This window comes from Misgurnus anguillicaudatus, chromosome 10 (assembly GCF_027580225.2).
Source record: "Misgurnus anguillicaudatus chromosome 10, ASM2758022v2, whole genome shotgun sequence".
NCBI lineage: Eukaryota > Metazoa > Chordata > Actinopteri > Cypriniformes > Cobitidae > Misgurnus > Misgurnus anguillicaudatus.
This window is the reverse complement of record NC_073346.2, coordinates 18,720,691-18,746,843: the sequence shown is the minus strand read 5'-3', so window position 1 is coordinate 18,746,843 and position 26,153 is coordinate 18,720,691. Positions and strand designations below refer to the sequence as shown.

The window sequence follows — 26,153 nt, the reverse complement described above, 5'->3', positions numbered from 1 at the left end:
TAAATCAGAAATGTCTTGTCTGCAAGTGTTGATTGATCACAAAATAGAGTAACGCGAGTAACCAACTCATTTAAATTTCAGTAATTGTAACCGCGTTACTTGATTAAAAAAAATACTTAGTTACATGTTAATTACCGCTAAAAGCAGTGGAATTACAGTAACGGAATTACTTTGTAACCCGTTACTCCCATCACTGTTTTAACACAACTTGTGTTGGCCCTTTCATTTATATTAACATGAAATAACGACTTAAATGGCATGACACACACAATGTGTAAAAAATTAACATATCATTTTTTGCAGTGTATGAACAGTTTAAAACTTTGTAAATACATATGAACAAAACGACAGAAAAAAGTGCTTATTCAGCATTTTGTAATTGCTTCCTTTTGAGGGTTAAGCCTCGATTCCTCACAAAGTCTCTGATGTTTTGAACAGAGCGACTATCCAAAGCAGGATGCTCTGCATTTTTGCACTGTAGACACTCAATCTTGGTGGCAAGTTTACACTTTGCGATGTGGTTCCGGAAATGTCTCATGACAGCAGAGATTTCTGTTGGAGACCATACCCGTTTTTGTATTCTTCTTGCATCACCACTTTCAGCAGAATTTTCAAGAATCACTAAAGGAGGAAAACAGAATCCTGATATGAACAGCATGATGACTAGAGAGCTTATCTCCCTACTCTCCCCAATTGATGCAGTCATTAAAAATTATGATTGGCTACTGTTTTTTGTCAAACATGATTTTGCCTGTTTGTTTTAGTAAGGAAGGATGTTCACTCATCCTCATACATTTTATAGCCATTAAATACAGGGGTTGGCAGAATAATATGAACAGCAGGGAAATAGCTGATAGCACTTTAATAAATAAGATGTTGGGGACCATTGTTTGCCTATAATAAAGCTTTAAACCTTCTCACAATATATTCATACAACTTTTAAATGCTGTCCAGTGTGCTATTGTATCAATCATCTATCAGATGGTATCTTCAGTTGTTTTACACCTCGTACACACTGCAAGCTTTCGGGAGTGACAACTGCATTTAAATGCAGGAGTGAATCCCCTAAATGTTTGTTTCAGGTCTGTACGGAACAAGACTCACTCCTGAAAATGGGATTGACACAGATAACCATAGCAATGTTCTGCCTTCATTTCGAATGAAGATAGCATTTACAGTGAGGAAAATAAGTATTTGAACACCCTGCTATTTTGCAAGTTCTCCCACTTAGAAATCATGGAGGGGTCTGAAATTGTCATCATAGGTGCATGTCCACTTTGAGAGACATAATCAAAAAAAAAATCCAGAAATCACAATTTATGATTTTTTAACTATTTATTTGTATGACACAGCTGCAAATAAGTATTTGAACACCGGTCAATCAGCTAGAATTCTGACCCTCAAAGGCCTGTTAGTTTGCCTTTAAAATGTCCACCTCCACTCCATTTATTATCCTAAATTAGATGCACCTGTTTGAGGTCGTTTAGCTGCATAAAGACACCTGTCCACCCCATACAATCAGTATGAATCCAACTACTAACATGGCCAAGACCAGAGAGCTGTCCAAAGACACTAGAGACAATATTGTACACCTCCACAAGGCTGGAATGGGCAACGGGGAAATTGCCAAGCAGCTTGGTGAAAAAAGGTCCACTGTTGAAGCAATCATTAGAAAATGGAAGAAGCTAAACATGACTGTCAATCTCCCTCGGACTGGGGCTCCATGCAAGATCTCACCTCGTGGAGTCTCAATGATTCTAAGAAAGGTGAGAAATCAGCCCAGAACTACACGGGAGGAGCTGGTCAATGACCTAAAAAAAAGCTGGGACCACCGTTTCCAAGGTTACTGTTGATAATACACTAAGCATCATGGTTTGAAATCATGCATGGCATGGAAGGTTCCCCTGCTTAAACCAGCACATGTCCAGGCCCGTCTTAAGTTTGCCAATGACCATTTGGATGATCCAGAGGAATCATGGGAGAAAGTCATGTGGTCAAATGAAACCAAAATAGAACTTTTTGGTCATAATTCCACTACACGTGTTTGGAGGAAGAAGAATGATGAGTACCATCCCAAGAACACCATCCCTACTGTGAAGCATGGGGGTGGTTGCATCATGCTTTGGGGTTGTTTTCTGCACATGGGACAGGGCGACTACACTGTATTAAGGAGAGGATGACCGGGGCCATGTATTGCCAGATTTTGGGGAACAACCTCCTTCCCTCAGTTTGAGCATTGAAGAAGGGTCGAGGCTGGGTCTTCCAACATGACAATGACCCGAAGCACACAGCCACGATAACCAAGGAGTGGCTCTGTCCAAACCAAACCAAACCAAACCATGCCCCAGCGCGATTGTCACCCCTCCCTTCTCCCCCATGGTGCACGCACTCACACTGTACTTTTTATCGATCCGAGTCCGGGCGCGCTTTCGTCATTAAGATGCGTTTGTTTTGAAAAAAGCAGGAAGTAAAGCTCTCTCTTAACACTGGAACCCACTGTAATGATAAGTCTTTGTTTTTTATCCGGAGTCGTTTGGTGCGCAATTACAGACATCCCTCTCACATGTTATCATATTGCTTAGTTGATCTGTCACGTGTGCAGCTCGGACATTCGCGTAACCCCGCTGCGCGCATCAAAAGGTTTTAACGAAGGCAGATGAAGGTGAGTGGTCGCGCAACTGACGTCTTCACCTTTTGAATCGCGCTCAGGCGCGATTGCACTCACACCACAGCCTTCCGCGCCTGAGCCCAAGTGAACCGTGCTCCGGCCCACCTCTGGGTGCGGAACAGAGCGATCACACTAGTCAAACAAACCAGGCTTTGGGGGTCAAACGCGCCCGAGCGCGGTTTGGTTTGGATAGTGTGAGTGAGCCCTAAGAAGCATTTCAAGGTTCTGCCGTGGCCTAGCAAGTCTCCAGACCTAAACCCAATAGATAATCTTTGAAAGAAGCTCAAACTCCGTGTTTCTCAGCGACAGGACAGAAACCTGACTGATCTAGAGAAGATCTGTGTGGAGGAGTGGGCCAAAATCCCTCCTGCAGTTTGTGTAAACCTGGTGAAAAACTACAGGAAAGTTTTGACCTCTGTAATTGCAAACAAAGACTACTGCACCAATTATTAACATTGATTTTCTCAGGTGTTCAAATACTTATTAACAGCTGTATCATACAAATAGTAAAAAAAAAATCATACATTGTGATTTCTGGATTTTTTTTCGATTATGTCTTTCACAGTGGACATGCAGCTACGATGACAATTTCAGACCCCTCCATGAGTCCCATAAGTGGGAGAACTTGCAAAATAGCAGGGTGTTCAAATACTTATTTTCCTCACTATATGTATGAATCGAGATCATGATTCTTTTTCGATTAATCGTGCAGCCCTATTTTGCAGGAGTTAATTCGGTTGTAGAATGCGGTGGTTGGTCCTGTATATTACTGAACTGTGTGTGTACAAAACAGGATTAAGTATTAAAAGTGACAACCGAATTAATATGCAGTGTGTACAGGTCTAAAGAGAGGTTTGAGTAGAGAATCTGCTTCTCTTACAAGTGTGAAAATATTTAATCTTGAATCACCAAACAATCTTAAAATGTCCCCTTTGGAAATCTGAAAATGGACCCATTTCACAAATTTCTTGTACGAAGCACTACTGAACACAACTTGTTTTGGCGAGCTTGTTCAAACCGTGTTTTTGCATCTAACCTAGACAATATAAAGTTAGCAAGACAACCAAAATTATTTTTTTCATAGTAGCCTTTACAAATAGTAGCAACCTCCAGGGCTTGACATTAATGTTTTTGGTCACCCACCACAGTGGCCAGTGGTTTTTTAGTTACTAGCCACTCAGCATTTTCACTGGTCACAATTCTGTTGAGACTTTAGCATGCTAAAATTACTTTTTAAAGATTGACACCCAAATTGAGAGTAAATAATATTAGCTGGTATATACCTGGTATTAATACAGATCATTTCATATATTTAGCTGCCTGAAAAACAATTTCCAGGGTAAGAAAAAATCTTGAACTTTTTTCTTAAACAATTCAAGAAAATGTGCTTACCCCATTTAGATTTTTTTTTTTCGTTTTAAGCCCAATTTCACTGAAATTGTATGCGTTTTGGCCATTTTGCTCATCAAAAAATACATCTTGATTTAGAATTTTTAGATACAAGATACTGAAAACAAGACAAAAATACTAAGAAAATCGTTTTTTTTCAGTGCAGGGAGTCATAAATAGAGTAGCTTTTAGTGAATATAATAAAAGCAGTTGCAGCCGTTTGGCAGGTGTTAATGTCAAGCCCTGTTAACCTCTATTATAGTGTTCATATTTTGTCCACCATCTGTACATGTAAGATGAACTAGAAGAGAAAACTATGAAAGTTTAATTGAAATATGTAAACAATAAAATGAAGACTTCCAATTTAAAGAGATATGCAAGCCTGATCTCACGAGAATTCGTAGATATTTTATGAGTTGACTATTTTGTATGAATTATACAATAAAGTGAACATTTAAATTGGATTAGTAATTAAAGCATTAGAATTACTCGTCATACCTCCAGATGAGCCTTCTAAAGCAGAGTCAAAATCATCTGTGAATTAGAAAAATAAAATACTATAAGAAACAGAAGTTCAAGGACTACAGAAAATGACTCAAACCTCACTTAAACATGCTGGTTGACTGAGGTGGATGTTTATACCGTATGAAGTCCCTGGAGGTTCCTCAACAGTTCGCCTTGCTTTCTTCAGTCCTGTGTTATGAATAGTATAACATTAGTATAAAGTTCAAGTGTCACATATCAAACATTGCATGCACAAACACCATTTCATTCTAATAACTTGTACTTTAGATCTCAATGTACATGAATTCGTAGTAGTGTTCGGAGTATGTGTGTCTGTGCAAGTTTTACCAGGTTGTTCACACTTTTCGCGCCTGGCGTGCTTTTTATCCTTCTTACTAGTGGGTTGGTTAATTGCTAAAACACAAAACAGAAAAACAGAAAAAACTTGGACGCATTATCCTAAATATAATGCTTATAGGGTGGTTTCCCGGACAGGAATCGGCTTAAGCCAGGACAAGAGGCACTGAAGTATTTTAAGTTAGTCAGTGCGAGTTGTTTTGAGTTTGGACTGCTCTTACATTTATTTTAGTTTAGTACTAGTCTAATCCCCGTCCGGAAAACCACCCCAGTTGTTCTAAAAATGACAAAAGTTGAAATGAAATCAGATAAACATGCTAAAGCAATTCAGATGGCATTTTCCAGGCATTAAATACATATACAGTAAAACAAACTAAAAATTAGATAATAAAAGTTTTATTGAAATATGTAAACAATAAAGTGAAAATTTAAATTGGATTAGTAATTAAAGCATTGGAATTACTCGTCATACCTTTAGATGAGCCTTCTAAGGCAGAGTCAAAATCATCTGTGAATTAGAAAAATAAAATACTATAAGAAACAGAAGTTCAAGGACTACAGAAAATGACTCAAACCTCACTTAAACATGCTGGTTGACTGAGGTGGATGTTTATACCGTATGAAGTCCCTGGAGGTTCCTCAACAGTTCGCCTTGCTTTCTTCAGTCCTGTGTTATGAATAGTATAACATTAGTATAAAGTTCAAGTGTCACATATCAAACATTGCATGCACAAACACCATTTGATTCTAATAACTTGTACTTTAGATCTCAATGTACATGAATTCGTAGTAGTGTTCGGAGTATGTGTGTCTGTGCAGGTTTTACCAGGTTGTTCACACTTTTCGCGCCTGGCGTGCTTTTTATCCTTCTTACTAGTGGGTTGGTTAATTGCTAAAACACAAAACAGAAAAACAGAAAAAACTTGGACGCATAATCCTAAATATAATGCTCATAGGGTGGTTTCCCGGACAGGAATCGGCTTAAGCCAGGACAAGAGGCACTGAAGTATTTTAAGTTAGTCAGTGCGAGTTGTTTTGAGTTTGGACTGCTCTTACATTTATTTTAGTTTAGTACTAGTCTAATCCCCGTCCGGAAAACCACCCCAGTTGTTCTAAAAATGACAAAAGTTGAAATGAAATCAGATAAACATGCTAAAGCAATTCAGATGGCATTTTCCAGGCATTAAATACATATACAGTAAAACAAACTAAAAATTAGATAATAAAAGTTTTATTGAAATATGTAAACAATAAAGTGAAAATTTAAATTGGATTAGTAATTAAAGCATTGGAATTACTCGTCATACCTTCAGATGAGCCTTCTAAGGCAGAGTCAAAATCATCTGTGAATTAGAAAAATAAAATACTATAAGAAACAGAAGTTCAAGGACTACAGAAAATGACTCAAACCTCACTTAAACATGCTGGTTGACTGAGGTGGATGTTTATACCGTATGAAGTCCCTGGAGGTTCCTCAACAGTTCGCCTTGCTTTCTTCAGTCCTGTGTTATGAATAGTATAACATTAGTATAAAGTTCAAGTGTCACATATCAAACATTGCATGCACAAACACCATTTCATTCTAATAACTTGTACTTTAGATCTCAATGTACATGAATTCGTAGTAGTGTTCGGAGTATGTGTGTCTGTGCAAGTTTTACCAGGTTGTTCACACTTTTCGCGCCTGGCGTGCTTTTTATCCTGCTTACTAGTGGGTTGGTTAATTGCTAAAAAACAAAACAGAAAAACTGAAAAAATTTGGACGCATAATCCTAAATATAATGCTTATAGGGTGGTTTCCCGGACAGGAATCGGCTTAAGCCAGGACAAGAGGCACTGAAGTATTTTAAGTTAGTCAGTGCGAGTTGTTTTGAGTTTGGACTGCTCTTACATTTATTTTAGTTTAGTACTAGTCTAATCCCCGTCCGGAAAACCACCCCAGTTGTTCTGAAAATGACAAAAGTTGAAATGAAATCAGATAAACATGCTAAAGCAATTCAGACGGCATTTTCCAGGCATTAAATACATGTACAGTAAAACAAACTAAAAGGAGATAATAAAAGTTTAATTAAAATATGTAAACAATACATTTTAAATTTAAATTGGATTAGTAATTAAAGCATTAGAATTACTCGTCATACCTTCAGATGAGCCTTCTAAAGCAGAATCAAAATCTGTGAATTGGAAAATTATGAAAACAAACTAATAATCCGACAAACTATTAACATCTATTTTTTCTACAATTACTGGGAAATATTGACCATATTACTTTGTTTACAATGACCACACTGTATACTGTATCTGAACCACAATATAATCTTGCACCATTATCTGGTACACCTTATGCTGAATTTAATGATTTGACATGCGTGTTATTTGCTTTTACCCATTATTGTTTGGGTCTGTGGATCAGTCTCTGAAGCTTCACTGTCTTCACTTTGCTCAGAATCTGTAAAGTCTATGTGATCTAAAAACAAGTAATTTGAGTAATCAAATAAGTGTAGAACTGCAAATATTAGAGATAAAAAATAACACTATGATCACTTTCAAAAACTAAATGAATACTACTTTGTTAATCATCTATGGTCTGTACAGTATGAAACAATCTTGGGCAAAAAACTACAAAAAAATCTAATTTGCAACAACTTTAACAGTATTACCTTCAATTTCCATCTCTTCCAGTGTTTTGCCCTGAAGATCTGTTAGTGAGCCTTTCTCCATTGCAAGTAATAGTTTGGATATTTTGGCCAGCTGTGTTGTAGCCTCAGGCAGCCTGTAGTACTCTCTATGAACACGAATATCGTGGCCCAAAAAATCTGCAACTTGGTCCAATTCGTGGTTTTTAAGGTTTAGAACCTGTGATAAAGTGGCAACATGTTTACGTAACTGTGTAGACCTGAGGAGTTCAGGATTTTTTGCACCACACTCATCTGCATAAATCCTCAGGCAGTCTTGACCTCGATAAGGAGTCAAACAGTTTGGTCTTGCAAAGAGGAATGTGTTTTCTTCTGGAACTCCGCACTCTTTTCTTCTGCTTATGAGTTGAGTTAAGGCATTAACCATGTCCGGTGAAAGCAAGACTGCAACTTTCCGCCCCCTCTTGCCTTTAATTTCCACCCGACTGAAATGTGCACAAAGTTTTTGTTCAAACTTTGTGAGACCAACAGCAACATCTTTATGTAGAGGAGCCGTGTCCCTCTCTTGGAAACTTTTAAGTTGCATCTTTGCAACCTCTCCGCCCCGTCTTCGATTGAAAAGAATTATTTTAGCTAGAGTTGCTTTGCAAAGTTCTGCATACACTTGTGCTGATGGCATTTCTGTCAACTTATCAGATGTTGAACTAGCAATCATTTCAAGATGCTGGTGAAGACGTTGTACATCCTCTGTGAAAGGGAGGGTGGATGGTTTGTTGAAGTGCCCCTCATGCAAGGTGTTCAAAGCCGTGTGAGAAACAAGTTCAGACCACTTTGCATTATACAGTTTTTTGAAAGTCTGACTTGACTTTATGCCCTCACTGTCATCTGCCATTAGAGCTTTGCAGTGTATAATGTCACTTATCTTATGTAATGAGTGGCCTAACTTTAGAGCAAGACTTGGAGTCTGGTAGGAATGTTTATTTTCATCAAACCCAGACACCTTCTTGACAGCCTGGACAACTACCTTAAAATTTGCAGGTCTTATAGCATCCTCAAGAGTCTGAATAGAAAATTCTCTTCGCAGGACCAGCAGAAGTCGACCAACTTCCCGGAGCTTCTGACGAATGTAGTCAAATTTGGTTGGATCTTGTCCATGTTTATTGAAAAATGACTGAGCCAGTTGAAGAATGCAGAAGTCACTCCGGACAGCAGCAGAAATCATATCATCTTTCATCAGAGTTAACAACTTCCAAACACCCTGTGATATTTGTTGACACAGAGTTGAATCCGACACTGATGCCAAGTGCAAAACCCTGTTTTTTCCTGGCCCTGCCCCATCTTCCACTGGTTTAGAAGGACAATTACGAACATGTCTCCACAGGTCTCTCCGCAGAAACATGGCATGGCAATACATACAATGTACATAATCTTTTGAACTAAATTTTTTCTTTGGTTTACGTCTGATTTTTAACAATCCAGTCCCACTTGTCAAAACATCTGTATTGTGTTCGTAGTTTCCTTGGTTTCTCAGTTTGTCAAGCAATTGTTTACGCTCTTTGGAGTGTTTAGGCAGAGCCAAAGCCCGAGCAACTTCCGCATTTGTTTTCTCATGAACTTTTAAGTGTCGTGAATATTTTGATTGTGGTTTTCCACAAATGAAGCAGTAATTCTTCTTGGTTACTGAAGAAGAAATATTTGAGGGCTGTACACATTGATCTTCCACAGAACCTGTGATATTCTCAACAGATGTGTCCCCTGTATTACCGATCCTTGATTCGTTGTGAGTTCCTGACACTTGAACATGCTTGCTTTTACTACACAACCGTTCAGCCTGTGCTGTGGAGAATGGATCTTTATTCAGTGAGTCTCTACCTTTGAGGCGTTCTTGGCATTGTCTGCCTTTTTGAATTTTTGCAGTAGATTGTTTAGACACTTCAGACACTGTGCTCTCCTCAGAATGGTCTGAACCAAAATCGGGTACATAGTCCTGATCAGACTCATTGCTGCATTCTTCAGAATTCTGAAAAGGAAAAAATATATATACACATATCAAAACATTACTTAAAATTGTTTATTTCTATTTGAGTATATATGAAGAGTTCAGATGCAAAACCTACTAAGTGCATCTGGTATGATGTTTTTTTAAATAGCATTTTTAATCATATTCTTAATGGCTTTTGCCTAAAACCTAGCATTTCTGAATGGCCTGATGGCAGGAGTAAGTGTATTTGATGAACATTATAATACATGTCAAGGGCATACAGTTACAATCATTATCTTATTTTAGACAGTGGTGGCGTTTAGCAGCTTTTGCATCTGAACTTTTTTTTTCTAATTATGTTTAAACAAATACTTACTGATGTAATAGGGTCAGATTGAAGCATCACATTTTTATCGTAGCAGGTTTTATGCCAAAAGCGGCAACAAACTAGACAGAAAGTGTAATAACAAGGTTGGTTCATGTAATTCACTCATATGCATTTAATTTTTTTAGAATATTTAAATTTCCTAATCTCTATGTTCTGTTACAGATTCTCTAGAGTCAAACAGCAAATAGATGGAGAGTTTGAAAGACAGAAAGAAAAAATATTGAAAAAAATGGACTAATACAGAAATGGAGGTATCACTATTTCGACAGTCCACTTTAGACATTTTACTAATTGTAAGTATCTTTGCAATTACATGTCAACTTATTCCACGAACTTTAACCCCTTTCCTAACCCTATGCTTTACAGTTTTCTAATACTTTAATGAGTGTAAGTTGACATAGTTGCAAAGTTATTTATTGTTAGTTTAATGTCTTTAAGTGGCCCATCAACATAAAGTGTGACTGACATGGACGTACAAATGAACAACTGAGAAGCATAGGAATGCTTACCTCAATCATATGTATCATTAATTTGGCTTGAAAACACTGAAAAGTCTGACAAAGCAAATATATTTTCTTAGACAAAATACTTACTCTGACATTTCACGCCAATCCACTTAAAGGCAGAATAGGGTCCAGTACAGCTCTCACATTTATCCAAGCTGGATACTACCGAGCAGACTACAACATGTTGGCACTTCTGTTGAAAAAGTATTTAAAAATTTATTAACACAGATGACTGAAATTAATTTACATTTAACAAAATTTCTATCGAATTATCACACCCTAAGTCAGTGTTCTTCACTCCCAGCCCTGGAGAGCCGGTGTCCTGCAGAGTTTAGCTCCAACCTTAATCAAACACACCTGAGCAAGCTAATCAATGTCTTCATGATCACAAGAAGATCACAGGTAGGTGTGTTTAATTAAGGTTGGAGCTAAACTCTGCAGGACACCGGCTCTCCAGGATTGGGAGTGAAGAACACTGCCCTAAGTGAAAAACTCCAAACTGATGTTAAAAGATTAACATACTCATCCTACAAGATGCAAACAACACCACCAGGATTTCACAAAGAGACGTATGTAAACAAAAACCAAGGTCAGGGCTCGAGAGTGCGACGCGAACTAATTTCTCAATGGTGCGACTTAAAAAAAAATCAGAGGGAAAAAGCCATGGTCCAGATCTACATGTGTGTACGTTTAAAAATGCGTATGCGCTCCAGTCAGAGAGAGAGAGAGAGAGAGAGAGAGAGAGAGAGAGAGGTGAGTAGCCTTGGTCCGTCAGATAAACAGAGTTAATGCCTGATCCGTCCAAAGATCATAACCAATGCTCTGACATCAACCTCCCGTCACATCAGTCCTGGTCCGAACCCGAAGACGGAATTAGGTAATGAGCCTCTTACAATCGAGTCAGAGCCAGAGCATAATTCTTTTGAAGAAAATTATTTGAACGTAACCCCGAACAGCAATGTCGCGTGCGCCAAATTTATAGAAAAAAGCCAGGAGTCAGGACCGCTTTCTTCATAATCTTACTTCCAAATCTAATCTGACTTTTCGGTGTTTGCTGTATCACTATTACCGCCCTGCAAGATTGTCTTAAATAGAGAAATAAATGCATTCCTTGATTTGCGTTGTTGATTCATTCATAAATAATTCCCCCCAAGGCTTTAGTTTATACGCAAAAAGCATTAAAATGAATAGAACATGATGCTTACATCTTTCTTTTGTGAAAAAATAATAAAATAAATAAGCCTACATGAAATGTGTTTCACTTAAATAATTAGCAAATTAACAAAACGAATTTAAAAGTAGCCTATAGCCTATATGAGTTTATTTTTTGTGTGACGCGCTCCAAATCTAATGCAGCACAATTTTTTTTTTTACCTATTTAAAATAGCACAATGTTTTGTTATTATTGCGAGTGTTACTTTACATAAATAAATGTACACCATTACAGTTTTGAATGTTGTTTTACTTTTATTTGTATGACGATGATAATTTAAGGTAATGCAAGATGCAAGCTAGCGTATCATGCCATCACCGGTGCGGGTTTACACTACAGGCAGCAAGAAAGAGACATTCAACTTTAAACATTTAACATTCTACTTGAGTTTTTTTTTGGACATCCCTTTGGAATCACTGCAATCATATCATCAATTTATAAGTTAATTATAAATATAAGCGCAGCGCGTATGAGTGTTCAAATACTGCTGACCGCTCAGCTGTCAATCTGCCGACCCTCACAAAGTTTCACATTAAATGTTAATATATTTATTTAATATATTAGTCCTGTGCTTATTTCGGTCAATGTTCTGCATGAAGATCTTTAAAGGTTTCTACTTACTTCACGATTTGCGGTGCGGGCGGTCGCTGTCTTTATGTAAAACGGGCGGGTATGAAATTGATGCTGATGTCGGATAACGGGTCAAGTGTTATTTTAACAAATATTTTAAGTGTTATTTTGGGCGGATGCGGGTTATCAAACAGGACTGTGCATGACTCGTATAAAGAAAATGGAATGACAACATGAAAATTATAAAATAGCCTATATGTTTATATTCTGTATTAAACCACCACTGGCGCTAAACTTGCGGTGTTAAAGGGACAGTTCACCCAAAAATGAAAATTCTGTCATTATTAACTCTCCCTCATTTTGTTACAAACCTATATAAATGTCTTTGTTCTGATAAACACAAAGCAAGATATTTTGAGGAATGTTAATAACCAAACCAAGCATGAGCCCCATTCACTTCTATAGTAGGAAAAAATAATACTATGGAAGTAAATGGGGCTCATGAATGGTTTGGTTACAAACATTCCTCAAAATATTTTCATTCATGTTCACCAGAACAAAGACATTTATACAGGTAACAACATGAGAGTGAGTAAATTATGACAGAATTTTCATTTTTGGGTGAACTATAAATCCGATGCGGTCAAAAATTAGAGTGCAGCTAACTTTTGTGTTGGTGCACCTAAGCAAAATGTTTAGGCGCACCAGTGCAACCGGTGCAAAAAGTTAGTCTAGAGCCCTGAAGGTCCAATCTGGCTGTAGGAATCATCTGCCCATCCCCCACAACAGAAAACAGGACACCGCGATTCATTACAGATACACATGAACACACAAAAGAAGGTTTGATCTAACTGTTAAAGCACAAACCCTAAACGTTTACCCATTCCCGACGACAGACACCACGCCTTATTACGGGGACACATGAACACACAAAAGAAGGTTTGATCTAACTGTTAAAGCACAAACCCTAAACGTCTACCCATTCCCGACGACAAACACCACGCCTTATTACGGGGACACATGAACACACAAAAGAAGGTTTGATCTAACTGTAAAAGCAGAAACACTGAACGTCTACCCATTCCCGACGACAGACACCACGCCTTATTACGGGGACACGTGAACACACAAAAGAAGGTTTGATCTAACTGTTAAAGCAGAAACACTGAACGTCTACCCATTCCCGACGACAGACACCACGCCTTATTACGGGGACACGTGAACACACAAAAGAAGGTTTGATCTAACTGTTAAAGCACAAACCCTAAACGTCTACCCATTCCTGACGACAGACACCGAGCCTTATTACGGGGACACATGAACACACAAAAGAAGGTTTGATCTAACTGTTAAAGCACAAACCCTAAACGTCTACCCATTCCTGACGACAGACACCGAGCCTTATTACGGGGACACATGAACACACAAAAGAAGGTTTGATCTAACTGTAAAAGCAGAAACACTGAACGTCTACCCATTCCTGACGACAGACACCACGCCTTATTACGGGGACACATGAACACACAAAAGAAGGTTTGATCTAACTGTAAAAGCACAAACCCTAAACGTCTACCCATTCCTGACGACAGACACCGAGCCTTATTACGGGGACACATGAACACACAAAAGAAGGTTTGATCTAACTGTTAAAGCACAAACCCTAAACGTCTACCCATTCCCGACGACAGACACCGAGCCTTATTACGGGGACACATGAACACACAAAAGAAGGTTTGATCTAACTGTTAAAGCACAAACCCTAAACGTCTACCCATTCCTGACGACAGACACCGAGCCTTATTACGGGGACACATGAACACACAAAAGAAGGTTTGATCTAACTGTTAAAGCACAAACCCTTAACGTCTACCCATTCCCGACGACAGACACCGAGCCTTATTACGGGGACACATGAACACACAAAAGAAGGTTTGATCTAACTGTTAAAGCACAAACCCTAAACGTCTACCCATTCCTGACGACAGACACCGAGCCTTATTACGGGGACACATGAACACACAAAAGAAGGTTTGATCTAACTGTTAAAGCACAAACCCTTAACGTCTACCCATTCCCGACGACAGACACCAAGCCTTATTACGGGGACACATGAACACACAAAAGAAGGTTTGATCTAACTGTTAAAGCACAAACCCTAAACGTCTACCCATTCCTGACGACAGACACCGAGCCTTATTACGGGGACACATGAACACACAAAAGAAGGTTTGATCTAACTGTAAAAGCAGAAACACTGAACGTCTACCCATTCCTGACGACAGACACCGAGCCTTATTACGGGGACACATGAACACACAAAAGAAGGTTTGATCTAACTGTAAAAGCAGAAACACTGAACGTCTACCCATTCCCGACGACAGACACCACGCCTTATTACGGGGACACGTGAACACACAAAAGAAGGTTTGATCTAACTGTTAAAGCACAAACCCTAAACGTCTACCCATTCCTGACGACAGACACCGAGCCTTATTACGGGGACACATGAACACACAAAAGAAGGTTTGATCTAACTGTTAAAGCACAAACCCTAAACGTCTACCCATTCCTGACGACAGACACCGAGCCTTATTACGGGGACACATGAACACACAAAAGAAGGTTTGATCTAACTGTAAAAGCAGAAACACTGAACGTCTACCCATTCCTGACGACAGACACCACGCCTTATTACGGGGACACATGAACACACAAAAGAAGGTTTGATCTAACTGTTAAAGCACAAACCCTAAACGTCTACCCATTCCTGACGACAGACACCGAGCCTTATTACGGGGACACATGAACACACAAAAGAAGGTTTGATCTAACTGTTGAAGCACAAACCCTTAACGTCTACCCATTCCCGACGACAGACACCGAGCCTTATTACGGGGACACATGAACACACAAAAGAAGGTTTGATCTAACTGTAAAAGCACAAACCCTAAACGTCTACCCATTCCTGACGACAGACACCGAGCCTTATTACGGGGACACATGAACACACAAAAGAAGGTTTGATCTAACTGTTAAAGCACAAACCCTAAACGTCTACCCATTCCCGACGACAGACACCGAGCCTTATTACGGGGACACATGAACACACAAAAGAAGGTTTGATCTAACTGTTAAAGCACAAACCCTAAACGTCTACCCATTCCTGACGACAGACACCGAGCCTTATTACGGGGACACATGAACACACAAAAGAAGGTTTGATCTAACTGTTAAAGCACAAACCCTAAACGTCTACCCATTCCCGACGACAGACACCGAGCCTTATTACGGGGACACATGAACACACAAAAGAAGGTTTGATCTAACTGTTAAAGCACAAACCCTAAACGTCTACCCATTCCCGACGACAGACACCAAGCCTTATTACGGGGACACATGAACACACAAAAGAAGGTTTGATCTAACTGTTAAAGCACAAACCCTTAACGTCTACCCATTCCCGACGACAGACACCAAGCCTTATTACGGGGACACATGAACACACAAAAGAAGGTTTGATCTAACTGTTAAAGCACAAACCCTAAACGTCTACCCATTCCTGACGACAGACACCGAGCCTTATTACGGGGACACATGAACACACAAAAGAAGGTTTGATCTAACTGTAAAAGCAGAAACACTGAACGTCTACCCATTCCTGACGACAGACACCGAGCCTTATTACGGGGACACATGAACACACAAAAGATGGTTTGATCTAACTGTAAAAGCAGAAACACTGAACGTCTACCCATTCCTGACGACAGACACCACGCCTTATTACGGGGACACATGAACACACAAAAGATGGTTTGATCTAACTGTAAAAGCAGAAACACTGAACGTCTACCCATTCCTGACGACAGACACCGAGCCTTATTACGGGGACACATGAACACACAAAAGAAGGTTTGATCTAACTGTTAAAGCACAAACCCTAAACGTCTACCCATTCCTGACGACAGACACCGAGCCTTATTACGGGGACACATGAACACACAAAAGAAGGTTTGATCTAACTGTTAAAGCACAAACCCTAAACGTCTACCCATTCCTGACGACAGACACCGAGCCTTATTACGGGGACACATGAACACACAAAAGAAGGTTTGATCTAACTGTAAAAGCAGAAACACTGAACGTCTACCCATTCCTGACGACAGACACCGAGCCTTATTACGGGGACACATGAACACACAAAAGATGGTTTGATCTAACTGTTAAAGCACAAACCCTAAACGTCTACCCATTCCTGACGACAGACACCGAGCCTTATTACGGGGACACATGAACACACAAAAGAAGGTTTGATCTAACTGTAAAAGCAGAAACACTGAACGTCTACCCATTCCTGACGACAGACACCCCGCCTTATTACGGGGACACATGAACACACAAAAGAAGGTTTGATCTAACTGTAAAAGCAGAAACACTGAACGTCTACCCATTCCTGACGACAGACACCGAGCCTTATTACGGGGACACATGAACACACAAAAGATGGTTTGATCTAACTGTTAAAGCACAAACCCTAAACGTCTACCCATTCCTGACGACAGACACCGAGCCTTATTACGGGGACACATGAACACACAAAAGAAGGTTTGATCTAACTGTAAAAGCAGAAACACTGAACGTCTACCCATTCCTGACGACAGACACCCCGCCTTATTACGGGGACACATGAACACACAAAAGAAGGTTTGATCTAACTGTTAAAGCACAAACCCTAAACGTCTACCCATTCCTGACGACAGACACCGAGCCTTATTACGGGGACACATGAACACACAAAAGAAGGTTTGATCTAACTGTAAAAGCAGAAACACTGAACGTCTACCCATTCCTGACGACAGACACCCCGCCTTATTACGGGGACACATGAACACACAAAAGATGGTTTGATCTAACTGTAAAAGCAGAAACACTGAACGTCTACCCATTCCTGACGACAGACACCGAGCCTTATTACGGGGACACATGAACACACAAAAGATGGTTTGATCTAACTGTTAAAGCACAAACCCTAAACGTCTACCCATTCCTGACGACAGACACCGAGCCTTATTACGGGGACACATGAACACACAAAAGAAGGTTTGATCTAACTGTAAAAGCAGAAACACTGAACGTCTACCCATTCCTGACGACAGACACCCCGCCTTATTACGGGGACACATGAACACACAAAAGAAGGTTTGATCTAACTGTTAAAGCACAAACCCTAAACGTCTACCCATTCCTGACGACAGACACCGAGCCTTATTACGGGGACACATGAACACACAAAAGAAGGTTTGATCTAACTGTAAAAGCAGAAACACTGAACGTCTACCCATTCCTGACGACAGACACCCCGCCTTATTACGGGGACACATGAACACACAAAAGATTGGTTTGATCTAACTGTAAAAGCAGAAACACTGAACGTCTACCCATTCCTGACGACAGACACCACGCCTTATTACGGGGACACATGAACACACAAAAGATGGTTTGATCTAACTGTAAAAGCAGAAACCCTAAACGTCTACCCATTCCTGACGACAGACACCACGCCTTATTACGGGGACACATGAACACACAAAAGATGGTTTGATCTAACTGTAAAAGCAGAAACACTGAACGTCTACCCATTCCTGACGACAGACACCGAGCCTTATTACGGGGACACATGAACACACAAAAGATGGTTTGATCTAACTGTAAAAGCAGAAACACTGAACGTCTACCCATTCCCGACGACAGACACCGAGCCTTATTACGGGGACACATGAACACACAAAAGATGGTTTGATCTAACTGTAAAAGCAGAAACACTGAACGTCTACCCATTCCTGACGACAGACACCGAGCCTTATTACGGGGACACATGAACACACAAAAGAAGGTTTGATCTAACTGTTAAAGCACAAACCCTAAATGTTTACCCATTCCCGACGACAGACAGCACGCCTTATTACGGGGACACATGAACACACAAAAGATGGTTTGATCTAACTGTAAAAGCAGAAACCCTAAACGTCTACCCATTCCTGACGACAGACACCACGCCTTATTACGGGGACACATGAACACACAAAAGAAGGTTTGATCTAACTGTTAAAGCACAAACCCTAAACGTCTACCCATTCCCGACGACAGACACCGAGCCTTATTACGGGGACACATGAACACACAAAAGAAGGTTTGATCTAACTGTTAAAGCACAAACCCTAAATGTTTACCCATTCCCGACGACAGACAGCACGCCTTATTACGGGGACACATGAACACACAAAAGATGGTTTGATCTAACTGTAAAAGCAGAAACCCTAAACGTCTACCCATTCCTGACGACAGACACCACGCCTTATTACGGGGACACATGAACACACAAAAGAAGGTTTGATCTAACTGTTAAAGCACAAACCCTAAACGTCTACCCATTCCTGACGACAGACACCACGCCTTATTACGGGGACACATGAACACACAAAAGAAGGTTTGATCTAACTGTTAAAGCACAAACCCTAAACGTTTACCCATTCCTGACGACAGACACCGAGCCTTATTACGGGGACACATGAACACACAAAAGAAGGTTTGATCTAACTGTAAAAGCAGAAACACTGAACGTCTACCCATTCCTGACGACAGACACCGAGCCTTATTACGGGGACACATGAACACACAAAAGATGGTTTGATCTAACTGTAGTGCTGCCGCGAATAGTCGACGTAGTCGACGTAATCGACGATGAAAATTTGTCGACGGCAATTTTTTTAGTCGAGGAGTCGCATATTTATTTTTTTCCGTCTCAAACGGCCCACTGTAATTCTGTCTCATGTCTCAAATGGCTCAATGTAATTCACCTCCACACCAGTCTGTGCGCTGTGCGCGCCCTGCTGGTTAATCTGCTACGCTATCATCTTTCTTCCCTCTCCCCCTGCCTTCACTGCTTTAATTTTGAAAAATTGGCGGTGGCAGGTGAGTCTATGGAATTATGAGTCGGAAAGCTTCCAAAGTATGAAAGTATTTTAAGCCAAGTTGTGATAAAAGAGTGGTCTGTTACACCGTGCCAAACGTGGCTGGCTTATCACGGGAGCACAACGACAATGCACGAGCATCTCAAACGAAAACACTCGGGAGTTATTGACGATACACCCACAGAGAATAGGACAACGTAAGTAACTGTTATATGATTATTAATGAAACGGCGAGCTAGTCAGTACTGTTTTATTAACTCTTTTGAGAAGTACAATGACTCTGTCTTTGGATGTTAAAGGCTATCAGTGTTTGCTCGTGATTCCGCCACGGAATCAACACTGGACGCAACAAATAGATTTTTCATGATTCCCATTTACATTTTTATTTTACTATTTTAAACGGCTCAATTCATTGTTGCGAGTGTTCAGCGCGTCTCTCTCTCTCTCTCTCTATCACATGTTGCTTGCAGCGCCTCGACCGCGCGCGCCTCTCTCTTACGTGACAGTGAAAAGGTGGCAGTGTTTTTAATGTACTTTCTTTTTTGCGTAAACGTCAACATTCACAGATGTCTCTGACAAAGACGACTGATCGAGTTAACATGACTTGAAGAAAGATTAGCAGTAGTGTGAGTCTGTGTGCGAGCTTTCTCCCTCCCTATGATGCTGTATGCCGTGTTGTGTAGTCTATGTAACAACAACAGTGTATTCTCTTATATTTCTGAATTTGCACCGAATTGTCTGCGCTATATCACTCGCATTTAAAATCAAGAAATGGCTCAAAACACAACAACAATTATGAGAAGAGCAACAGCAGTAAAGCTACAATGTAAATGTATGGTGATTTTTGCATATCTAAATCAGGATTTTAGCAGCAGTTAAAGGACCAGCTGGTTGGATAAAAACGAGGTGATGGGTCATGTTTAGTCACTATTTTATAGGCTACAACAGAACAGATAATATGTAAAATAGCATTCAGTTGTGTTAAAATGCAATATAAGATCAAAGAGTAGAAGTGAAACATTTCATATTTCTGTTAAGCATCTACTTTGCACTGGAAGTTTTTATTATTATTTATATTGTTTACATTGTAATTTTTTATTTGGTAACATGTAAGTTATTCATATTGTTTATGACACCGGTGGGTTCAAAATAAAATGGACACAATGAAATAACAAACACTTGAGTTTTTTTAAATTAGTCGTTTAGAATAGTCGACTATTCGAAAAATTAGTCGAAAGATTACTCGTTAGAAAATTAGTCGTTAGTGGCAGCACTATCTAACTGTAAAAGCAGAAACCCTAAACGTCTACCCATTCCTGACGACAGACACCGAGCCTTATTACGGGGACACATGAACACACAAAAGAAGGTTTGATCTAACTGTAAAAGCACAAACCCTAAACGTTTACCCATTCCTGACGACAGACACCACGCCTTATTACGGGGACACATGAACACACAAAAGAAGGTTTGATCTAACTGTAAAAGCAGAAACACTGAACGTCTACCCATTCCCGACGACAGACACCACGCCTTATTACGGGGACACATGAACACACAAAAGAAGGTTTGATCTAACTGTTAAAGCACAAACCCTAAATGTTTACCCATTCCCGACGACAGACACCGAGCCTTATTACGGGGACACATGAACACACAAAAGAAGGTTTGATCTAACTGTAAAAGCACAAACCCTAAACGTCTACCCATTCCTGACGACAGACACCACGCCTTATTACGGGGACACATGAACACACAAAAGAAGGTTTGATCTAACTGTTAAAGCACAAACCCTAAATGTTTACCCATTCCCGACGACAGACACCGAGCCTTATTACGGGGACACATGAACACACAAAAGAAGGTTTGATCTAACTGTAAAAGCACAAACCCTAAACGTCTACCCATTCCTGACGACAGACACCGAGCCTTATTACGGGGACACATGAACACACAAAAGAAGGTTTGATCTAACTGTTAAAGCACAAACCCTAAATGTTTACCCATTCCCGACGACAGACACCGAGCCTTATTACGGGGACACATGAACACACAAAAGAAGGTTTGATCTAACTGTTAAAGCACAAACCCTAAACGTCTACCCATTCCTGACGACAGACACCGAGCCTTATTACGGGGACACATGAACACATAAAAGATGGTTTGATCTAACTGTAAAAGCAGAAACAGAAGTTACCTGTGCACAATCAAAATGAAGAAGTATTAACACATTAACATGCTTAAATACAAAGTGTCCTGCTAAAACAGTTTGTCTATCATCAAAATAAGTATAAATAGGATTAAACTTGAGGTAAATTACTCATGTACACTTTACAAACAAATACCTTCTGTGTTCCATCATTGTCTCCTGCACAGTTGATCGAATGGTGTGACTGTTGTTCTGTCTCAGAAGTTACCTGTGCACATTCAAAATGAAGAAGTATTAACACATTAACATGCTTAAATACAAAGTGCCCTGCTAAAACAGTTTGTCTATCATCAAAATAAGTATAAATAGGATTAAACTTGAGGTAAATTACTCATTTACACTTTACAAACAAATACCTTCTGTGTTCCATCATTGTCTCCTGCACAGTTGATCGAACGGTGTGACTGTTGTTCTGTCTCAGAAGTTACCTGTGCACATTCAAAATGAAGAAGTATTAACACATTAACAGGCTTGAATACAAAGTGTCCTGCTAAAACAGTTTGTCTATCATCAAAATAAGTATAAATAGGATTAAACTTGAGGTAAATTACTCATGTACACTTTACAAACAAATACCTTCTGTGTTCCATCATTGTCTCCTGCACAGTTGATCGAACGGTGTGACTGTTGTTCTGTCTCAGAAGTTACCTGTGCACATTCAAAATGAAGAAGTATTAACACATTAACATGCTTAAATACAAAGTGCCCTGCTAAAACAGTTTGTCTATCATCAAAATAAGTATAAATAGGATTAAACTTGAGGTAAATTACTCATTTACACTTTACAAACAAATACCTTCTGTGTTCCATCATTGTCTCCAGCAAAATTGATCGAACGGTGTGACTGTTGTTCTGTCTCAGAAGTTACCTGTGCACAGTCAAAATGAAGAAGTATTAACACATTAACATGCTTAAATACAAAGTGTCCTGCTAAAACAGTTTGTCTATCATCAAAATAAGTATAAATAGGATTAAACTTGAGGTAAATTACTCATGTACACTTTACAAACAAATACCTTCTGTGTTCCATCATTGTCTCCAGCACAGTTGATCGAACGGTGTGACTGTTGTTCTGTCTCAGAAGTTACCTGTGCACATTCAAAATGAAGAAGTATTAACACATTAACAGGCTTGAATACAAAGTGTCCTGCTAAAACAGTTTGTCTATCATCAAAATAAGTATAAATAGGATTAAACTTGAGGTAAATTACTCATTTACACTTTACAAACAAATACCTTCTGTGTTCCATCATTGTCTCCAGCACAGTTGATCGAACGGTGTGACTGTTGTTCTTTCTCAGAAGTTACCTGTGCACATTCAAAATGAAGAAGTATTAACACATTAACAGGCTTGAATACAAAGTGTCCTGCTAAAACAGTTTGTCTATCATCAAAATAAGTATAAATAGGATTAAACTTGAGGTAAATTACTCATTTACACTTTACAAACAAATACCTTCTGTGTTCCATCATTGTCTCCAGCACAGTTGATCGAACGGTGTGACTGTTGTTCTTTCTCAGAAGTTACCTGTGCACATTCAAAATGAAGAAGTATTAACACATTAACAGGCTTGAATACAAAGTGTGCTGCTAAAACAGTTTGTCTATCATCAAAATAAGTATAAATAGGATTAAACTTGAGGTAAATTACTCATTTACACTTTACAAACAAATACCTTCTGTGTTCCATCATTGTCTCCTGCACAGTTGATCGAACGGTGTGACTGTTGTTCTGTCTCAGAAGTTACCTGTGCACATTCAAAATGAAGAAGTATTAACACATTAACATGCTTAAATACAAAGTGCCCTGCTAAAACAGTTTGTCTATCATCAAAATAAGTATAAATAGGATTAAACTTGAGGTAAATTACTCATTTACACTTTACAAACAAATACCTTCTGTGTTCCATCATTGTCTCCTGCACAGTTGATCGAACGGTGTGACTGTTGTTCTGTCTCAGAAGTTACCTGTGCACATTCAAAATGAAGAAGTATTAACACATTAACAGGCTTGAATACAAAGTGTCCTGCTAAAACAGTTTGTCTATCATCAAAATAAGTATAAATAGGATTAAACTTGAGGTAAATTACTCATTTACACTTTACAAACAAATACCTTCTGTGTTCCATCATTGTCTCCTGCACAGTTGATCGAACGGTGTGACTGTTGTTCTGTCTCAGAAGTTACCTGTGCACATTCAAAATGAAGAAGTATTAACACATTAACATGCTTAAATACAAAGTGCCCTGCTAAAACAGTTTGTCTATCATCAAAATAAGTATAAATAGGATTAAACTTGAGGTAAATTACTCATTTACACTTTACAAACAAATACCTTCTGTGTTCCATCATTGTCTCCTGCACAGTTGATCGAACGGTGTGACTGTTGTTCTGTCTCAGAAGTTACCTGTGCACATTCAAAATGAAGAAGTATTAACACATTAACAGGCTTGAATACAAAGTGTCCTGCTAAAACAGTTTGTCTATCATCAAAATAAGTATAAATAGGATTAAACTTGAGGTAAATTACTCATGTACACTTTACAAACAAATACCTTCTGTGTTCCATCATTGTCTCCTGCACAGTTGATCGAACGGTGTGACTGTTGTTCTGTCTCAGAAGTTACCTGTGCACATTCAAAATGAAGAAGTATTAACACATTAACAGGCTTGAATACAAAGTGTGCTGCTAAAACAGTTTGTCTATCATCAAAATAAGTATAAATAGGATTAAACTTGAGGTAAATTACTCATTTACACTTTACAAACAAATACCTTCTGTGTTCCATCATTGTCTCCTGCACAGTTGATCGAACGGTGTGACTGTTGTTCTGTCTCAGAAGTTACCTGTGCACAGTCAAAATGAAGAAGTATTAACACATTAACATGCTTAAATACAAAGTGTCCTGCTAAAACAGTTTGTCTATCATCAAAATAAGTATAAATAGGATTAAACTTGAGGTAAATTACTCATGTACACTTTACAAACAAATACCTTCTGTGTTCCATCATTGTCTCCTGCACAGTTGATCGAACGGTGTGACTGTTGTTCTGTCTCAGAAGTTACCTGTGCACATTCAAAATGAAGAAGTATTAACACATTAACAGGCTTGAATACAAAGTGTCCTGCTAAAACAGTTTGTCTATCATCAAAATAAGTATAAATAGGATTAAACTTGAGGTAAATTACTCATTTACACTTTACAAACAAATACCTTCTGTGTTCCATCATTGTCTCCTGCACAGTTGATCGAACGGTGTGACTGTTGTTCTGTCTCAGAAGTTACCTGTGCACAATCAAAATGAAGAAGTATTAACACATTAACATGCTTAAATACAAAGTGTCCTGCTAAAACAGTTTGTCTATCATCAAAATAAGTATAAATAGGATTAAACTTGAGGTAAATTACTCATGTACACTTTACAAACAAATACCTTCTGTGTTCCATCATTGTCTCCTGCACAGTTGATCGAACGGTGTGACTGTTGTTCTGTCTCAGAAGTTACCTGTGCACATTCAAAATGAAGAAGTATTAACACATTAACAGGCTTGAATACAAAGTGTCCTGCTAAAACAGTTTGTCTATCATCAAAATAAGTATAAATAGGATTAAACTTGAGGTAAATTACTCATTTACACTTTACAAACAAATACCTTCTGTGTTCCATCATTGTCTCCTGCACAGTTGATCGAACGGTGTGACTGTTGTTCTGTCTCAGAAGTTACCTGTGCACATTCAAAATGAAGACGCTTAACTACACTTTGCCATGTCCATTTGCAAACATTGTTAAAATTTAATTCTGCTAAAAAATTCACACTCTTTATAAATACCTTGTTTCTCCATGGCCAGTCAGAATCCCCATAGTTATACATAATCTCATCCCCAGGACTGATGTTCTTTACTGCAAATAAGCAAAGATGGGGCTTTCTGTTCACAGTAATGATTTTCATTTTACTGTTGGGGTTCACATGATCGTCGTTGACAAGTCTCCCTAAAGAGCCATCATCTTTGGAAGCATCAACCCTGAAACAGCAAGAACACAATGCTAACTAAAAGGTGTAATAACACTGACTGAATCATACATTAAGTAAATGCAAGTTTTACTGAATAATTAATCATGTTTCTGGATGAACGTCATGTGGCTATGAATGTGACTATGAATGTTTGGAAGAAATTGTAAATTGAGTAAAATATTATACATACCATAGTTGTCTTCCATCAAAACGAAACTCAAACAAAAAGACTTCAAGTTCACTATGTCTTCGTTCATATTCCTCCTTAGTTAAGACTCGTCCTCGATACTCAAAAAGAAAATCACCCTTTTGAAAGTGACGACAACTGAAGACACCCCGACCTAACAAAGAGCAGTCAGGAAAAAGGGCCTGGATTAAATATTGTTTTAACATGTGTTTTCCAGCCATGCTCCTGGAAATCTTCTGGCCTACAGAGTTCAGTTCCAACCCAATCAAACACAGCTGAACCAACTGATGAACTTGTCCAGCAGGCTAATCACGTTATTAATATAATAATGTCTTGTGTTACAGTGTCAGGTAAAATAAGAGAAACAAATGGGATCTCACTGTTAGTGCTATAGTATACAAGTATAAAGCAACACAAACTGCAGCAGGACTAATAGCTTAAATGTGACGTTTAGAGAACTGTTCTGAGTTTTTACGGTTTTATTTTGGTATTCACGTCGATTGTAAAAATTTTTACTTGGTTATTTTTAAGTAAGTATCTTGAAACATTAGAGGATGTAAA

General features: G+C 39.0%; 3 protein-coding genes across 4 annotated transcripts in view; 1 reads left to right on the top strand and 2 right to left on the bottom strand.

Moving 5' to 3' along the window:
• LOC129449183 (cell adhesion molecule CEACAM6-like) overlaps nucleotides 1-26,153 on the top strand; it is an 86,333-nt gene that overhangs the window by 21,837 nt on the left and 38,343 nt on the right. The window lies entirely within an intron of this gene.
• Nucleotides 1-26,153, bottom strand: part of LOC129449184 (nectin 1a) — a 94,441-nt gene that overhangs the window by 38,190 nt on the left and 30,098 nt on the right. The gene's annotated exons all lie outside the window — the stretch shown is intronic.
• LOC129447478 (uncharacterized) lies at nucleotides 190-25,062 on the bottom strand. The gene is made up of 32 exons (XM_073872670.1): nucleotides 25,036-25,062; nucleotides 24,826-24,897; nucleotides 24,606-24,677; nucleotides 24,386-24,457; nucleotides 24,166-24,237; nucleotides 23,946-24,017; nucleotides 23,726-23,797; nucleotides 23,506-23,577; nucleotides 23,286-23,357; nucleotides 23,066-23,137; nucleotides 22,846-22,917; nucleotides 22,626-22,697; nucleotides 22,406-22,477; nucleotides 22,186-22,257; nucleotides 21,966-22,037; nucleotides 21,746-21,817; nucleotides 21,526-21,597; nucleotides 10,517-10,622; nucleotides 9,912-9,982; nucleotides 7,579-9,574; nucleotides 7,305-7,385; nucleotides 7,060-7,092; nucleotides 6,580-6,645; nucleotides 6,370-6,420; nucleotides 6,226-6,261; nucleotides 5,745-5,810; nucleotides 5,535-5,585; nucleotides 5,391-5,426; nucleotides 4,910-4,975; nucleotides 4,700-4,750; nucleotides 4,556-4,591; nucleotides 190-621 (listed from the first exon to the last, which is right to left on the bottom strand). The coding sequence occupies exons 1-32, from the start codon at nucleotides 25,060-25,062 to the stop codon at nucleotides 362-364; spliced, it is 4,185 nt and encodes a 1,394-aa protein (XP_073728771.1). The 3' UTR covers nucleotides 190-361.

Coding starts and splice junctions, on each gene's coding strand:
- LOC129447478 (XM_073872670.1), bottom strand. CDS start 25,062: ATGATGGAACACAGAAGGTATTTGTTT. Junction 23,358..23,505: donor ACAATGATGGAACACAGAAG/GTATTTGTTTGT, acceptor GAATGTGCACAG/GTAACTTCTGAGACAGAACA. Junction 21,818..21,965: donor ACAATGATGGAACACAGAAG/GTATTTGTTTGT, acceptor GAATGTGCACAG/GTAACTTCTGAGACAGAACA.